We start from the raw sequence: 19039 nt of genomic DNA, 5'->3' as shown, positions 1-19039 counted from the left end.
TCCTCATCTGAACCCATTAACTCATCAAAAACTGTTTCCTATTCAGGGTCTGGTTGTTCTGCAGAGGGAGGGGCTATTCGAGCATTTAGTGTTTTATACAGCTAGACGAGGAAGTTAAGTCTGGATCTCCTTAACTTGTAGTTCAGTGCTTTTTCCACTTTTGAATGAAATGAAAAAAAAATTGGGAACTATCAAAACTATTATCTTCCTTTTTAGTATCCTCATAATCAAAATATGACCATTCACATAACCCACAGATAGAAAAGAGGTACTACGGACTGAACTCTGTCCCTTCAAAACTCATATGTTGAAGCCAGTACACCTCAGAATGTGGCTCTATTTGGAGATAGGCATGTAAAGAGGTAACTAGGATTAAATAAGGTCTTATGGGTGGGCCCTAATCGAATATGACTCTGTCCCTATAAGAAGAGGAAGAGTCACCAAGGATGTGTGTGCACAGAAGGAAGACAGTGAAAAGGTGGCCTTCTGCTAGGCAAGAAGGGAGGACTCAGGAGAAACCAAATCTGCCAATACCTTGATCTGAGACTTCCAGTCTCCAGAACTGCGAGAAATAAATTTCTGTTGTTTAAGCCACCCAGTCTGTAGTAGTTTGTTCTGAGTCCTAGCAAACAAGTATGGGAGCTTACTCAGTATTTCTCATGTCTCCTTTATTCCTAGTATGACCTGTTACTCTTGTCTTTATGGGAAATTCAACCCATCCTTTAAGGCCAGCTCAAATGTCATCTCTCCTGTGCAACTGTTCCTAATTTTCTGCCTTCCCATATTTTGATTATAGCACTTTTTACATTGTGTCAATATCCATCTCTTGCATTACATTGTGACTTTTTTAAGAAGATAAACTATATAAAGACCATTTTTGAATTCCCAATATCTGGCTTAATCCTCTTAGGGTGGATGGATAGACATGTGAATGACGAACGAATAAATGAGATGCAGTTTCTCCTTAAGATGCCATACTTTCTGCTGCCCTCTGGTGGCTGTTTTTCTCCATCACTGCGCCTAAGGCAGGATGTGGAGATGCTCCTGGCAATATCCTAGTTCTTCACGGATGCTTTTAGATGATTCTTTCCCAAATTATGCACAAATTCCTTCTTTTATTTTGGTATCACCATACTTTCTTTACTCCTTGTATTAGTCTGTTGTCACATTGCTACAAAGAACTACCTGAGACTGGGTAATTTATGAAGAAAAGAGATTTAATTGACTCACAGTTCGGCATGGCTGGGGAGACCTCAGGGAACTTAAAATCATGGCAGAAGGCAAAGGGGAAGCAAGCATGTCTTCACAAGGCAGCAGGAGAGAGAGAGAGTAAAGGGGGAGGTGCTTCACACTTTTAAACAACCAGATCCCATGAGAACTCTATCACGAAACAGCACTAGGGTGATGGTGCTAAACCATTAGAAACCACCCCCATGATCAAATCACCTCCCACCACGCCCCACCTCTGACACTCAGGATCACAGTGCTACATGAGATTTGAGTGAGGACACACAGCCAAACCATATCACTCCTCGTATTACGTCACCTTCCAACTTCCTGGTCATTCTTCTCATTTATTGAGAACATTTGTACCAAGATCCTGGTCCTCTCTACCCTAACATTAGTGACTTCCTTGCCCATGTAGATCATCCTTCTCCAAAACATAGACTCAACATGTCTCCTTCAACCCTAGCCCTGGGTTATCCAGACCCTACTTCAGTAACTCACCTGGCCACACAAACATTTTCATCTTTAGGTGTGTAGGCTCTGTAGTAGTTCACACAATCCCCCCTTCCACCAAAATATGTTCACATCTGGACCCCCAGAACCTGTGGGTATGTTGTTTTACTTGGCAAAAGAAACAAAAGATAAGACTAAGTTAAGGGTCTTGAGATGGGAAGATTCTCCCAGATCATTGGGGAGGGCTCAAGGTAATCACAGGGCCCTTTTAAGAAGAAGGCAGGAGGGTCAAGGTAGGAGAAAGAGATGTGACCACAGAAGCAGAGGTTGGAGCATGTGGTGCCATGAGCCAAAGAACACAGGCAGCCTGTAGAAGCTGGAAAGGATAAAAAAGAGATTTCCCCCTTAGAACGTCCAACAGGAACAAGCCCTCTCAATCCGTTTTAGACTCCTGACTTCCAGAACTGTAAGAGAGTAAACATGTGTGCTGCAAGCTGCTAAGTGGATGGTAACTTGGTAGAACAGCTATAAAAACCAACATGGGCTCTGATGGACCAATCTTGAGCCACAGGCCTTTTGCTTCTGGCTCTTACTTACTTGCTCCCAGTACAGCCCATCTTCTCCTCACAGCTGTTTGTCTCTCTCCTGGTTTCATTTTCCTTCCTGGATACCTAGACACCATGATTTCCCACTGTAACCACTCTCTTCCCAGGATGTGAAGGTCCTAACCTTTTCTCCCTTCACTTCATCTACCTCGATACCTCCTGCTTGCTTCTCTTTTATACTGAGGATACTTGATATGGCTTGGCTGGGTCCCCAACCAAATCTCATCTTGAATTCCCACATGTTGTGGGAGGGACCCAGTGGGAGGTAACTGAATCATGTAGGTAAGTCTTTTCCATGCTGTTCTCATGATAGTGAATAAGTCTCACAAGATCTGATGGTTCTATAAAGAAGAGTTCCCCTCCACAAGTTCATTTCTCTTTGCCTGCTGCCATCCATGGAAGACATGCTCCTCCTTGCCTTCCGCCGTGATTTCGAGGCTTCCCCACCCATGTGGAACTGTAAGTCCAATTAAACCTCTTTCTTTTGCAAATTGCCCAGTCTCGGGTATGTCTTTATTAGCAGCATGAAAAGGAACTAATACAGTAAATTGGTACCAGTAGAGTGGGGCTGCTGAAAAGATACCTGAAAATGTGGAAGCAGCTTTGGGACTGGGTAACAGGCACAGGTTGGAACAGTTTGGAGGGCTCAGAAGAAGACAGGAAAATGTGGGAAAGTTTGGAACTCCCTAGAGACTTGTAGAAAGGTTTTGACCAAAATACTGCCAATGATATGGACAATGAAATCCAGACTGAGGTGTTCTCAGATGGAGATGAGGAACTTATTGGGAACTGGAGCAAAGGTGACCCTCCTTATGTTTTAGCAAAGAGACTGGTGACATTTTGTCCCTGTTCTAGAGATTTGTGGAACTTTGAACTTGAGAGAGATGACGTAGGATATCTGGCAGAAAAAAATTTCTAAGTAGCAAAGCATTCAAGAGGTGACTTGGGGGCTGTTAAAAGCATTCAGTTTCATAAGGGAAGCATAGCATAAAAGTTTGGAAGATGTGCAGCCAGACAATGCAATAGAAAAGAAAATCCCATTTTCTGAGGAGAAATTCAAGCCAGCTGCAGAAATTTGCATAAGTAACGAGGAGTCAAATGTTAATCCCTAAGACAATGAGGAAAATGTATCCAGGGCATGTCAGACACCTTTGCAGCAGCCCATCCCATCACAGGCCTAGAGGTCTAGAAGGAAAATATAGTTTCATAGGCCAGGGCCAGGGTCCCAGTATTGTGTGTGGTCTAGGGACTTGGTGCCCTGCATCCCAGCTGCTCTAGCCATGGCTGAAAGGGGCCAATGGAGAGCTTAGGCTGTGGCTTCAGAGGGTGCAAGCCTCAAGCCTTGGCAGCTTCCACATGATGTTGAGCCTGTGAGTGCACAAAAGTCAAGAACTATGATTTGGAAAACTCCATCTAGATTTCAAAGGATGTATGGAAATGCCTAGATGCCCAAGCAGAAGTTTGCTTCAGGGGCATGGCCCTCATGGAGAACCTCTGCTAGGTCAGTGAGGAAGGGAAATGTGGGTGAAAGCCCCCACACAGAGTCCCTACTTGGGCACCACCTAGTGGATCTGTGAGAAGAGGGCCACTGTCCTCCAGACCGCAGAATGGTAGATTGACCAACAGCTTGCACCGTTCACCTTGAAAAGCCAGACACTCAATGCCAGCTCATGAAAGTAGCTGGGAGAGAGGCTCTACCCTGTAAAGTCATAGGAGTAGAGCTGCCCAAGACCATAGGAACCCACTTTTTGAATCAATTTTGGAGTGTTAAGATTTGACTGCCCCACTAGATTTCAGACTTTCATGGGGCCTGTAGCCCCTTTGTTTTGGCCACTTATCCCATTTGAAATGGCTGCATTTACCCAATCCTGTACTCCCATAGTATCTAGGAAGTAACTAACTTGCTTTTGATTTTGGAAGTTCATAGGCAGAAGGGACTTGCCTTGTTTTGGACGAGACTGTGGACTATGGAATTCTGAGTTAATGCTGAAATGAGTTAAGACTTTGAGGGACTGTTGGGAAGGAATGATTGGTTTTGAAATGTGAGGATATGAGATTTGGGAGGGGCCAGGAGTCGATTGATATGGTTTGGCTGTGTCCTCACCCAAATCTCATCATGAATTGTAACTCCCACAATTCCCATGTGTCACGGGAGGAACCCGGTGAGGGATCATTGAATCATGGGGGCAAGTCTTTCCCATTGTGTTCTCATCATAGTGAATAAGTCTCATGAGATCTGATGGTTTTATAAAGAAGAGTTCTCCCACACAAGTTCATTTCTCTTTTTGCCTGCTGCCATTCATGGAAGATGTGACCTGCTCCTCCTTGCCTTCCGCCATAATTGTGAAGCTTCTCCAGCCACGTGGAACTGCAAATCCAATTAAGCCTCTTTCTTTTGTAAATTGCCCAGTCTCCAGTGTGTCTTTATCAGCAGCATGAAAATGGACTAATACAATACCAAATACCTCCAGAGAAAATAACTCAACCATATGTACTGGTGTCACTACAAATAGGTCCCTCAGCCCTGCTTTCTCTTTCTTTCTTTCTTTCTTTTTTTTCTTCAGACGGAGTCTCACACTGTTGCCCGGGCTGCTGGAGTGCAATGTCACAATCTTGGATCACTGCAACCTCTGACCCCTGGATTCACGCAATTCTCCTGAGTAGCTGGGATTACAGGTGCACACCATCACACCTGGCTAATTTTTTGTATTTTTAGTAAAGATGGGGTTTCACTGTGTTAGCCAGACTGGTCTTGAACTCTTGACCTCGTGATCTGCCTGCCTCAGCTTTCCAGAGTGCTGGGATTACAGGCGTGAACCACCGCGCCCAGCCCCAACTTCATCTTTTTACCTGACCTTCAATAGCTCCCTTTCTATATCCCACAGCAATAATTCCATACCATCGCCTCTTCTCACTCACCTGCCCCATCACTGAGCTTCTCTTTAGGAAGCCACCTGGCCTTCTATTTAGAGAGAAAATTGAAGTGGGGTGCGGGCTGGCTTCGGCAGGACCTGTGTCATGGGGCCCCTTGCTCTCATGGCTGGCTTCGGCAGGGCCTGTGTCATGGGGCCCCTTGCTCTCATGGTCCTTGCCTGTTTCTTACAAGCAGGCCTCTGCCTGAAAGAACTTTCCTCTGCTTGCCCCTTGCTCTCGCTACCCTATGTTTCCTAAAACACAATCAATTCTTTTTCATTTCCCAACTTAAGGGAAAACTGTCTATGAGCCACCCCCTTCCACAGCTGACCACCCCCTTTGTGTTTTGATTTTATTATATGCACTTCTATTACAACACATCAGAACACATCACATTACACACGTGATCATGTTTCATTACATTTATATATTTATGTGTCTCTCCTTTAACTAGACTGAGAGTCCCTTGAGGAGAAGTATTGTATCTTATTTGTCTTGTTTTCTCCAACACTCTAGCACTATGCCTTTAATGTTTTGAGAAATAGGGAAAAGGAAAGAAGGAAGGACGTCTCCAGATGGTGAGTAGTGTAGCCAAGTCTCCCCACCCCACATACACATACCAGGGCACATCAGTCCTGACTCTCACCTCCTCCCGGTGATTAATCTGTTTGGAGACCGAGGCCTGCCCAGACCCCCAGGCAGGAGCTCACACCCGTCCAAATGACAAGTGCATGGGCATGTCCATCAAACCCGCTTCAGAATCAGGAAGGCACTGTTGGCTACCTTGATGCTCCAGACCATCTGGTCAGGTGGCATAGCGCCCACTTGCAAGGTCACTTCCTTACTGCCCTGAACACTCCGGATTATGCTGCCGAGTAAACTTTCTCTTTGAACTGCCACAGAAAGTCTTCAGCACTGTCGTTAGTCCCTTCATCATTCACATTTCTGTTTTTGCTCCCAACTAGGTGGCAGGGACATTTTCCAGAGCATTGTTGCCATTTTCTAAGTGTTCCTGAGGACATTAGAATGGTCTGGGAAGGTAGAGAGGGGCAGAGCCCACTTCTCGGGTTCCTCTTCTGTGGGAAGGCAGGTAGCAGTGAAAAGGTATGGACCATGAAAACATGGACTCACATTCTGCCATCTCAGGGGAGTGCCCAGTCTGCTTAGTGGACACTGATCCTACATCAAACCATTTGCTTTAGAAGTGGTTAATCGTAAACTATGGGTCACATCTAAAGGATGGCTTCTTTTGTATTCAAAGGAAGCCTCTACCCCAAAGGTAGCAATGGAAGAGATGGGAAGCTGCAATACACTTCTTGTTGGCAGAGTTTGGGGTTGGGATTTGTTTGAAGATTCCTTTAAACATCTAGGGAGTAGTCCCTGATGATGAAAGACTGCTTACAGCACAGAGAAGATGGACAAAGGGCAACCATGAGCAGCTCTGTGCAAACGATGTGCATCCTGTGCCTAAATGGAAAGGAGACCCACACTGCAGGCGTGGCTCCTAGGGCCCAAGGTGGACGTGGAAGCTAGCTTCACGCAGAACTGACACTAACACTTTTTTTTTTTTTTTTGAGACGGAGTCTCGCTCTGTCACCCAGGCTGGAGTGCAGTGGCCGGATCTCAGCTCACTGCAAGCTCTGCCTCCCGGGTTCACGCCATTCTCCTGCCTCAGCCTCCCGAGTAGCTGGGACTACAGGCGCCGCCACCTCGCCCGGCTAGTTTTTTGTATTTTTTAGTAGAGACGGGGTTTCACCGTGTTAGCCAGGATGGTCTCGATCTCCTGATCTCGTGATCCACCCGTCTCGGCCTCCCAAAGTGCTGGGATTACAGGGTTGAGCCACCGCGCCCGGCCGACACTAACACTTTTTACACCTGGTCAGCGCTTCCAGTATTTTGTCTTCCTATAAGTTCCTGTGTAGACAACTGAAGTCAAATTTGCTAAAACCAAAAACAATCCAACATAGAGCATATTCCAAAGCAAATATATTACAGGACTATCTGAAAGAACACCTCTATCTCTGCTTTCCTTTCCTATGTTTTTGGAGAGGATAAAGTGAGAAGAGATAGAGGTGAATAGAAACCCTCATCCTTGGGCCGGGCGCGGTGGCTCAAGCCTGTAATCCCAGCACTTTGGGAGACCGAGACGGGCGGATCACGAGGTCAGGAGATCGAGACCATCCTGGCTAACATGGTGAAACCCCGTCTCTACTACAAATACAAAAACTAGCCGGGCGAGGTGGCGGCGCCTGTAGTCCCAGCTACTCGGGAGGCTGAGGCGAGAGAATGGCGTGAACCTGGGAGGCAGAGTTTGCAGTGAGCTGAGATCCGGCCACTGCACTCCAGCCCGGGCGACAGAGCGAGACTCCGTCTCAAAAGAAAAGAAAGAAACCCTCATCCTTGAAGACTCAGCATAAAGGCAGCTCCTCTGTGAGCGTCTCCTTAACCATTGCAACCCACAGTGATCTTTCCTTCCTGAATTCCTGTAAGATTTTTTATTTTACTATATCGCACGCTGACCGGCATTATTAGATAGCCAATCGCATTCAAAGCGCTGGCCTCCCCAGTTAGCAGGAGATCCTAGAGGACAAGGTCTGCTTCTATTCGTCCACCCTGCCTCTCACATTGAAGGTGGCTGATGCTCAAAATATTTGATTGTGTAATGCCACCAGCAAATAACCCTCAATCACAGATTTGATTCTGTGATACAGTATATGAAATTTAAAACATAAACCTATCTCTGTATTGTTTCATGCCTTATATTCTGCAATTCCTGACAACAAATGAGGTAAGCTGTGTACTGGGGACGCGGGGTACTGGCTCTAGGGGAAACCGGGTAAATGTGAAGACACACCAGGCCAATGAAACTACGCCTCCATGAAATTAAAATAAACCGGATTATTGACAGCGTGCCTAAGCAGTAACGGACAGGCTTCATTTAATTACCAGAACTAGGAAGTGTTTTAAAGCGTTTGAAAGTCTGGGTCTTAGCGGCGACTGCTGCAGGCGGCTGTTCCGTGGCACTTGGGGAATCTGCGCCCGCTCTTGGCGAGCACGCGCCCCGTGCGCGCTCAGGCTCAGGCTCAGGCTCAAACGCTACCGCGCGCAGTTGCCGTCAGGGCGGCTCCTCTCCAGCAGAGGGCGCCGGGCAGCGCCGCTCCTCAGGGCGCGCGCGGCCGCTCTCCCAGCATGCCTCGCTCCCGTCGACGTCGACCCGGAAGCTGTCGCCGGCGGCCGGCCGGCGGTCAGCCTTAACACAGGCCGGGCCGCGGAGCGCGGTCGCCCAGGTTTGCGGCGGCAGCGGGCCGAGGCCAGCGGAGAGGACCTGGATGAGCCCACTTCAGGTCGGGGCTGAGTGTGGGCGCGCGGTTCCCGGCGGCGTGTGACCCAGTCTCTGCCGGCCGCTGCCCTCTGCGTGTGTAAGTGTCCGTGGGCCCCAGGGCCCTGCACCGCCCGCCCCGAGGCCGCGAAGAGGCCTTCCGCCTGGGGCAGTATGGAGGCCCCAGAGTTTTCCTCCAAAGCCGCACCTCGGCTGGAAGGGGCGAGTTCGAGGGCTCTGTTACTGTTAGCAATGGGGAGACGCGGAGCTGCCGCTGTCGCTTTGCAGTGCCTGTAGGACTTTGAGGGCCCGGAGTCCCGGTTCCCTGAAGAACACCCAGATCGCCCCATATGAGACACAGTTCATGCCCCCCTTCCCTAACTCTGAAGTAAAATCTTGAGGGCTGTCATCTGGGGAAGCCACCTTGTCCATTCAGCCATGAAGACAGAAACAGTACCACCGTTCCAGGAGACTCCCGCTGGATCCAGCTGTCACCTCCATAACCTGTTGAGTAGCCGGAAGCTGATGGCTGTGGGGGTCTTGATTGGCTGGCTCCTGGTCATACACCTTCTGGTCAATGTGTGGCTGCTGTGCCTTCTGTCTGCATTGCTAGTGGTGCTGGGAGGATGGCTGGGCTCCAGCATCGCTGGAGCAGCTTCGGGTCGACTGCATCTGGAACGCTTCATCCCATTGGCCACCTGTCCTCCATGCCCTGAGGCAGAAAGGCAGCTAGAACAGGAGATCAACCGCACCATCCAGATGATTATTCGAGATTTTGTGTTATCCTGGTACCGTTCCGTGAGCCAGGAGCCAGCCTTTGAGGAGGAAATGGAGGCAGCCATGAAAGGGTTGGTCCAGGAGCTTCGGAGAAGGATGAGCAGGATGGACTGTCATGCTCTTGCCCAGAGTGTTCTGACTCTCTGCGGTTGTCACCTGCAGAGCTACATTCAGGCAAAGGAGGCCACTGCAGGGAAGAAGGGTCCAGTTGAGCCTTCCCACCTCTGGGAAGCTTACTGCCGGGCTACTGCCCCACATCCTGCTGTGCACAGCCCCAGTGCTGAAGTCACCCATACACGTGGCGTTGTGACTTTGTTGCTTCAAGGGCTGGTGCCCAAGCCCCACTTGGAGACTCGTACTGGACGCCATGTAGTGGTCGAACTCATCACATGCAATGTCATCTTACCACTCATCAGCAGGCTGTCAGATCCTGACTGGATCCACCTTGTGCTCGTGGGTATCTTTTCCAAGGCCAGAGATCCAGCACCTTGCCCAACCAGTGCCCCCGAACAGCCCTCAGTGCCCACATCTCTGCCACTGATTGCTGAGGTAGAGCAGCTTCCAGAAGGGAGAACTTCTCCAGTAGCAGCCCCAGTATGTCTAAGTTACAGTGAGCCAGAGGGTCCTGCAGGCCCCTCCCCAGAGGTTGAAGAAGGCCATGAAGCTGTAGAGGGAGATTTGAGTGGGATGTGTGAAGAAAGAAAAGTAGGAAACAACTCATCTCATTTCCTACAGCCAAATCGTCGAGGTCCCCTGTTCTTATGTGAAGACTCAGAGCTGGAGTCTCCGCTGTCTGAGCTGGGCAAAGAAACCATCATGCTCATGACTCCAGGCAACTTTCTCTCTGACAGGATTCAGGATGCCCTGTGTGCCCTAGAGGGTTCCCAGGCTCTGGAACCCAAAGATGGTGAGGCATCTGAAGGAGCAGAGGCTGAGGAGGGTCCAGGGACAGAAACAGAGACAGGCCTGCCGGTCTCCACACTGAATTCCTACCCAGAGATCCAGATCGACACAGCAGACAAGGAGCTAGAACAAGGAGATGTTACCACCTCTGTTACAGCTTTGCTGGAAGGGCCAGAAAAGACCTGCCCCTCGCGGCCCTCATGCTTAGAGAAGGATCTCACCCGTGATGTGAGCTGCCTTGATCCTACTCTGCCACCAGTTCTGCTTTCCTCCTCTCCACCTGGTCCTCTCAGCTCAGCCCCCTTCAGCTTTGAGCCCCTAAGCAGTCCGGATGGCCCAGTTATCATCCAGAACCTTCGTATCACTGGCACCATTACAGCCCGAGAGCACAGTGGCACTGGATTCCACCCATACACACTCTATACTGTGAAGGTAACAGGATTAAAACTGGGTGCTCACCCGGGCTAGGAGTGGGTTTGGAAAGCAGTCAGTGAAGCAAATGTTCTCTGAGGAGAGATGCTCTTAGTTTGAAGTGTTTCTCTCAATAGGCATCTATCTCTGTGAATGGTCTGAAGCTACTGTGTAAAGCAGAGTAGCATTTATCCTCTACTCACACAAACAGTCCTGGAACTTCAGAGCTGCTAGAATGCTGAGGGTTGTATTTTCAGTGGTTCCCAAACTTGGCTGCACCTCCAAATCACTTGAGCTGCCTTGCATATATACAGATTCTGACACACACTGATGGATTCAGATGAGAATTTCTAAGGAGGGGTCCCTGGATTCTCTATTTATTTATTTTATATTTCAAATAGAACTCTCCAGGTAACATGGAGTCAGCCTGTCCTACGGCCATTTTGGGAGAATTGCCTCTCTCATCCAACCAACCCTCTTCATATTATCTGTTGTCAAGTTGCTCCCAAGTCTGTGCTTCAACACCTCCAAGAGTCAAAAACTTGCTGTCTTCTGAGATAGGTATAGGTAAATAACCTACCTTCCTAAAACAAAGTACAAAATATACTAGTATTTTGAAAAATGGTCAGGGAAGAAGTTTAGAAAATTCTTGGGCAAGATCCTTCCCATTGGATTTTCCTTGCCTTCCACTTGAGTTTCTCTCATTTGAGTCCAGAAGCTACCACCAGGCACAGCCTGCTTGCTTCACTCCTCCCCAAGAACTCCCAATCCAGGTGAGAGGGAGAAGGCCTTCCTTGATCTGCTCAACACAGCTGCATCATGACATAGCATTTTAGAAAGTGACAATATGACATTTTCAAGTAAGACAGAGTGGAAGTAATTAGAAATGCCTATATGTGAACACACAAACACACTCACACTCCTTGTAGGCAAATTGTAGAAGTACAGATCAGTACTGGTCATAAAATAACTGAGACTAGCCTCAAATGACTGGTATAACTTTGTTAACATTTTCCTGCCTTTTTGTTCTTATTCTGGATGTCCCTATGCCATGCACCTTTCTCACATGTAAGTGTTGGCTCTGGTTATTTCATCTTTTTTAAATGACTGTTCCTATACTGACATTAAACAGCAGATTTTTTTTCCTCCTTATTAGCAGAAAAATTAAGTTGATGGATAGAATGTTTAAGTTCACAGTCTTTCCCATTATTCTTTTTTGTTGTTGCTAGATTTTGACATCTTCTACTACTTCAATTAAGCATTAGAAAAGAATAAGGTAAAAAATGAGAACAAAGTAATATAGCCAATTATGAGTAGTTTGAAATTGGTTTTAGATTTTTGTATGGACATATAACTGATTTTAAATTGTATGTCAGTATTATTATACTCTCTGATAGTAAATAGTTTTCAGTTTATGTGATGGAAGTAACCATAACAGTGTTGAAAATTGGCCCTCAAGAAGCAGCATATTCCACAGAAAGCCTCATAGTTCCCAAATGCTCCAGGCTTGAGAGCCCCACCCTGAATGTCACCTGTCTCTCTTATCTGGTCTTTCCTCCTCAATACTGTTCTGAGAGACTGCGTTGCTCACATCAGCTCATAATGAATACCCTGTCTCCAAAAAATTGTAAAGCACCAGCCACAAGTCCCACCAACAAGGAGTTAGTTTTTTCCATCTCTTGCCCACAGTATACCTCAACCAAAAAATAATAACCTATTCCTAATGAGAAGGCGCACATATATACTTCTCTCACAACGTTTCATTGTGTCTTAACCACCCTGTCAAGAAGTGCGCCCCCAAGCTGAGTTCCAGATTCCATGCTATCCATGGCGTTCACTCTTTGGGGAACATGAGGTGTAAATCATCTTTTCCACATACCAACCCCTCTAAGCTTAGGAAGACAGTGGACTTTGACCCCTTATCACATCTCCAATTTTCATGTGACTTCTATGATACAGATGATAGGTACTTAGGAAAAATTCGGTTTAGCTCTAAGAATAACAATCAGGAAAATTAATCTACCTGAAACAAAACAAATACCCTTTAATTTATTCCAGATAAACAAATGATTTTTATCTCCTGTTTGGATTACTTGTTCTTCCCTTAACTAATATAAATAATCATGGGGGAGTATAATGGAAAAATGGTTTTCCCCTTATAATTTTTAGCCCTGTAATTTAAAGGTGATAGAGGCAGTATCATTTTTATGGATGTTATGCCTTCTATTCAGATATTCATTTGAAAAATAGTTATGTAGCCATTTTTGTAAGTAAAGGAAGTATCTGGGAGAGGGAGCTTTCAGATGAAAGTGGTAGTGTGGAGGAGTGAAACTTTTCTGACTTTCTGCGCAATTAGATATAGGAGGTTCTGGAACAGAATAGGAACATCTCCCTCCCTTTGTTCTTAGTTTCTTACTCTTGCTATGTGGCCATTGACCAAGTAGTCAGTAAAGCCAGAGTAGACGATTGCTGAGACCCGGCTGATTCAGTCAATCAATTTGTTCATTGAACAGTACGAGACAGCCCTTGATGGTGAAAACAGCAGCGGCCTGCAGCAGCTGGCCTACCACACTGTGAATCGTCGCTATCGAGAGTTCTTGAATCTGCAGACCCGACTGGAGGAGAAACCAGATCTACGAAAGTTCATCAAAAGTCAGGAGTTTCCCCAACCCCTACTGCCGCTTGCTTCCCACGTCATGCCACCTTGACTGGCCTATTGGTTTACGGGAGGGATTGGGGAGGAGAATGCCGTTTCAAGGTTCTCTGCTCCCTGGGTTTGCTTCAGGAGTTCTGAGGTTTAGTGCTGGACAGCAGCAATCACATTCTTTCAGAGGCAGTCCTTTACTGCCAACTGCTTTGTTCTGGAGCCCCATCTAGTTTAAGATTAAAAAATAAGTGTTCACATTTCCACCTGTGCCTGTAAGTTAGTGTCAGGAGTTAAATTAACTTTTCCAGATTCATAGATAGGTGGTTCTTAAATATTAAAATATTACACAGAAGTTGTTGCCACCTTCTTTCCTTTAACATCCAGATCTTTTGTGTGCTGTTTGACAACTCTCAGGCACGGGGTACTGGTTTTTTTTTTTTTTGAGACGGAATCTTGCTCTCGTCACCTAGGCTGGAGTGCAATGTCACGATCTTGGCTCAGTGCAACCTCCGCCTCCCAGGTTCAGGCGATTCTCCTGCCTCAGCCTCCAGAGTAGCTGGGATTACAGGAGCCTGCCATTACGCCTGGCTCATTTTTGTATTTTTAGTAGAGATGGGGTTTCCTCATATTGGTCAGGATGGTCTTGAACTCCTGACCTCAAGCAGTCCACCCGCCTCGGCCTCCCAAAGTGCTAGGATTGTAGATGTGAGCTGCCACCCCTCTCTAAATATTTTTGTAATGTAATAAAATTTCACTCTAAGAGTTAGCTAGTAACTGGTTACTTTGTTTTTTAAAAATGGTGATGATTACCCAAATAAACAGTTTAACAAGTTTGGGCATAAATTATGCATTTTCTTTCTTAATATAATAGCTAATACTGAGCCAAGCTTGAAAATGTGTGCCAGGTTCTCTCCTAAGCACTTTACACATGTTAGCTCTTTTAATGCTCCCATCAGCCTGTGAGATAGGTACCCTCATTGTCCTCATCTTATAGAAGAGAAACAAAGTCAGAAAGAACACCAGTGATCTAAGATCTTTATTATAGTAGAGATTTAGCCCAAATTTAAACTTGGGTCTCTGCACTTTAGAACCCTCTCTTGTAACAAGTTAGTGTTGTGTGGATCATATGGATCATATGTATAGTTGGAACTCCTGGAATTTTTTTTTTAATCCAAGGAAATATATTCAATAGTTCTGTTTTCTTTATATGTTTTATATGGAATAGCTCTCTGTGAATGTTAAATGAGTGAATATTTTGGGTTTTTTTTAGATGTGAAGGGTCCTAAAAAGCTCTTTCCAGATCTTCCATTTGGAAATATGGACAGTGACAGAGTAGAAGCCCGTAAGAGCCTCCTAGAATCATTCCTAAAGGTCAGCACCCTTCTCTTTTGGCCTTGTTCTCATTTTAACCCGAGTGTCTAACCCCAGAACACCCAAGCCAAGGCAGAGAGATCTGCAGACTGGAATTTCTCTTTAAAATTTTTGTGTGTGTTTTATTTTTGCAGCAACTCTGTGCCATTCCGGAGATCGCTAACAGTGAGGAGGTGCAGGAGTTCCTTGCTCTGAACACAGATGCTCGTATTGCCTTTGTCAAGAAACCATTTATGGTCTCTAGAATAGACAAGGTACCAGCAGGGCCACTGTGCTCAGCTTTAGTTTTGATCTGTAGATGAGGAGGATTCATCAGAATGGAGGTAGTGCTTGAAAAATAAGAGCAGTAGGGTGTGGGAAGGGGCAGCACAGAGGCGTCAATAGAACATGGACTCAAATTGTCAAGACCCGTTGCCAAATATTGGGTGAATCATCAGCTCGCTGAATCACAGGGAACAGCTGGTGGGAAACAGTACCCCAACACTCTTAAGTATACACATATCTTCTGGGGGTATTACTATATTGCTACACTGTTGGAGGCATGTAAAGATCAATCTGTGTCTTCACAGATAGCTGGCAGGAGGGGTGGTCTTTCAGAGGGTAAAGGTCATTTCCAGTGTTGGGTCACCCAGTAAAGAGAACCCTAAGACAGGACGCGAGGCTGGATTTAAAGTGGTGTCATGGTTCTCCGCTAGAGAACACAGTATGGAGAGAATTGTACCTTCTTCAAGAGGTTGTCTCAGCACCTATGGAGATGGTAGGAAGACGGACGTTAGTGTAACATGTCGGAGCTTGTAAGCAGTGGTTACCAACTGATATGAGCGTCTCTGGGGCAGAAGTCTGAGACTTAAGTTTGTCAAAAGTGATGTGTGTTTGATTGGGTTGGGAAACACTGACGCATTGGCGGAAGAGGAGCCTCCCTCTTCTCATCTAGGCTTAGAGCGACAAATAAAATAGAATTTCATGTAGTAGGTGTTAGGGAATAGCCACTGCTATGGAAAAAACTACAAACTAAAAAGGGATCAACTGGGTAAATGCCTAGAGTTCCATGCAGATATCATTCATCCGTTATTTCCACATCTACTTACTGGATGCCTGTTTTGAGCCAGGCACTCTACTAGTTGCTGTTCATACATCAGTGAATGAGATGGATGAGGACCTCCCCACCCTCACAGACTACAATTCTGTGATCCTGGAGAACAAGTTGTATTTTCTAAGCTGCATTATCTAAATTCATGCATCCTCCGTGTTCTTTCCCTAGTTTGTTCTCCCCCAGTCTTTACTGTAGTCTGCTGACCACTCTCTTCAGCCTTGTCTTGGCTATGCCAGCTTACTCCCTGTGGAAGAATACCACAAGAATGAGTCAAAGAAGGCATGGTGCTGCTCTGAGCCAGCAGTGTTAGTTAGCAGGAAGCACCAGAGGAAGAGTCAATGTTTCATTCTGTTTCTTTGATAGTTTAAGGTTTCGTTTGTACATTGTCCTTTTTAGCAAATATCTGTATGTCATCTTGCCATTCTGAAGAAATAGAGGCTATTCTTAATCTTCAGTGAGGATTATTTTATTTGGTCTTTATGAGTAGAGAAGTTACTCAACTCCAGATATCTTAGTTTTGACCTGAGTGATTTTTGTTATTTTTTCTGTACTTAAAGAAATTGTTTGAATTGACTAGAAAAACTGATTGTTTGCTCTGTGTAAGTTACTCTAAGCATGTTAATACTACCTATGCCCCTAAACTGTATTTTTATTTTTGATCATCTTCTTCACTCTTCCTTTCTCTTTATACTCCTACCTATGTACTTCCACTGGTGCACATGTTGATGAAGTTGTTATCAATTTGGAAACTAGAAATCACTTTTTTATATAAAAAGAAAGAAATTGAAAGATGCATCATCAGCCTGCATAACTCCTAGGTTTTTATTTCTCTCACTGCTGGTTTTGGCTTCTTTTCCCATGGCATTGTTTGTTTTACTCCTCAAGGAAAAAGATATTTGTGGCCATGGAAAAAAGGAAAGATAGTTGTCACTAAGTCATTAGCTGGTATTCGACCTTGCTACCGGATAAGGCTTTGCTAGAGAGCCTGGCCCCTCTCCTCATCCTGTTGCGTAAAGTGCTGTAAGGCGACTGCTTGCTTGGCAGTGTCCATCTGTGGATGTGGATGGCCTTACTGACCCTGCACCTCTGACCCCTGCAGATGGTGGTGAGTGCCATTGTGGACACCTTGAAGACAGCGTTTCCTCGCTCTGAACCCCAGAGCCCCACAGAGGAGCTGAGTGAGGCCGAGACCGAAAGCAAGTCCCAGACAGAAGGCAAGAAGGCTGGCAAGTAAGAAGCCCTCAGTCACCCAGGCACCTTTCCCCAGTTCCCAGATTGATCCCCAATCCTCAGCAAACGCTCACCCTATTCTCAAGCCCTAGAGGAGAGGAGGTGGGTCAGACATACCAGTTTTTAGGCGAAACTAGACCCCAGGCTCCTCAGTGCTCCACCCGGGGGAGCCTGTGGTGCTGCAGAGGCAGCACTGCTGAATGTTTGGTTTTGCCATGGGAACCTGGGGCCCAACGGACCAGGGATGTTTGACTAGGAGGAATACTCTCTTTTGAATAGGATATTCTCTTTTCTCTTTTCCTGGAAAGTTGAGATGTTTCTTTCCTAAGAATTAAGGCTTATAACTGATCTCTGTTTGCCATCATTTCTGGAAATCTTGGCTCAGAAGTTGCATATATTAGCAATAAACAGGAAAAGGCTAGAATGGAAACCCACAGGGTCTATTTTAGTAACTGGTTGACTACTGCTGCTGTCTCCTGCACTAGGGCCCCAGCTGTTTCCTGGCAGCGTTCAAAGCCAGCATGTGGCAAGCAAGGGCACCACATCTACCCTTACTGCACATTTCTTCTACATCTGGGTCCTTATGAAGAAAGAGCATCTGTGTGTGTGTGTGTGTGTGTGTGTGTGTGTGTCTGACTCTTTGTCTCTGTGCTTATGTTTCGTGGGCCAGCAGCCACAGACTCACAGCGCCTAACCTTTTCTTCATGGGCCTGTCTATTGGAGGATGACCGTGATGCCTGTGCTTATGAGTCTCTGTCCCTTGAAACATTGATGTTATCACTTGCAGTTCCTTCTCTAGTTTTATTTGGAACACAGGGGGAATAAATGGATGTCCAAAAAGGATCCACCGTGAACCGCAATCATAAAAACTTGCTCTATGCCACCTGTCTGTTTAATCTTCAGCAAATTTTTAATGAGTGCCTAGTATGTGTTAGCTAATCTTTCCTGTGGGAATATAACCATGATACAGACTGATGCCAGTTTTACTTAGCAGAAGCCATTTCACAAGTGCACTGTAGACCTAGCTTAGTGTATGCGTTACATTATCTATTAAGAATTGCGAGAATATACACTGTTTGGGAGATTGCAGGGCCAAGGCTTTCCTGGCAGCTGTGACCGTCTGACCACAGTAAGGTCCCCAGAATAAGTACAGATATTCTTGTCATTTATTATCAGTACTTGCCAGCCCTTTGTGTGGGGCTCAAGACCGTAAATTACATCCTGTTTCTGCTCTTTGTTTCTGTACCAGGTCCAGGCTGAGGTTCTCATCCAGTAAAATTTCGCCAGCACTAAGTGTGACTGAAGCACAAGACAAGATTCTTTATTGTCTCCAGGAAGGCAATGTGGTAAGAACCAAAACCCAAAGAATGTGGGGCAAAAATATCTGAGATGTTGGTCCTGTAGTTATAGGCAGTTGAGATATTCTCTAAAGTCAGATATCTCCTTCTAAATGACTTCATCAGCCTTTGGATTTCCAACTTTTATGCTAAAAGTATTTTCTCTGAGTGGTTTGGAATTCCTACCAGTTCTGGCTTGGCAGGTTGGCTTCTCAACCATGGTGGGTTTGGGATAGTGGATGACAAGATGAGAAAGAAAGCTAGTTCCTGGAAAAAAATGGATGACCGAAAATGTGTGCAGATCTTATCATCCCAGGGCAGGCTGTATTACCTGCAACTTGGGTAAAAAATAAAATCTTTCCTAAAGTAGTCAGAGCATCGGTTGGCTTTTATACCCAAGGTACTTATGCAGGGGAGAGGCAGGGAAACCTAGAGTGCCACATTTGCACCTCTACTGTCAGCATTCCTTATGTGATATGCCACTGACTATTTCTTAGGAGTCCGAGACCCTATCCATGTCTGGGATGGAATCTTTTGTTGAAAAACAGACAAAGTTACTGGAAATGCAGCCAACAAAAGCCCCAGAAAAAGATCCTGAACAGCCCCCTAAAGGACATGTGGACAGTTGCTTGTCAGATGCAGCTGTGCCAGCCCAAGACCCCAGCACCAGCGATCCAGGTGAGTGGCGAGGTCTCTGCTCCCATGGAGAAGGGAGCCAGGGTGGCATCCACTTGGGACTTGGGATAGTTGGAG

General features: G+C 46.1%; 1 protein-coding gene across 9 annotated transcripts in view; it reads left to right on the top strand.

The window, feature by feature from the left end:
• Positions 1-8387: 8387 nt before the first annotated feature.
• SNX19 (sorting nexin 19) overlaps positions 8388-19039 on the top strand; it is an 80312-nt gene continuing 69660 nt past the window's right edge. For 6 of the 9 annotated variants that reach the window (XR_004436103.1, XR_004436100.1, XR_004436102.1 and 3 more), the window contains exons 1-7: positions 8388-10629; positions 13122-13260; positions 14526-14626; positions 14761-14880; positions 16819-16949; positions 18199-18295; positions 18784-18964. Coding sequence is in view for 3 of the 9 variants with exons in the window: in XM_033206775.1 (XP_033062666.1) it covers positions 8956-10629; positions 13122-13260; positions 14526-14626; positions 14761-14880; positions 16819-16949; positions 18199-18295; positions 18784-18964 (2443 nt within the window). In the remaining 6 variants the exon portion in view is untranslated. The remainder of the gene's footprint in view (positions 10630-13121; positions 13261-14525; positions 14627-14760; positions 14881-16818; positions 16950-18198; positions 18296-18783; positions 18965-19039) is intronic. The other 3 variants (XM_033206776.1, XM_033206777.1, XR_004436104.1) reach the window with 2 other exon arrangements.

The sequence above is a fragment of the Trachypithecus francoisi genome, unplaced genomic scaffold (assembly GCF_009764315.1).
Source record: "Trachypithecus francoisi isolate TF-2019V2 unplaced genomic scaffold, Tfra_2.0 Lachesis_group8, whole genome shotgun sequence".
Classification (NCBI taxonomy): domain Eukaryota; kingdom Metazoa; phylum Chordata; class Mammalia; order Primates; family Cercopithecidae; genus Trachypithecus; species Trachypithecus francoisi.
This window is presented reverse-complemented; position numbering and strand designations above follow the sequence as displayed.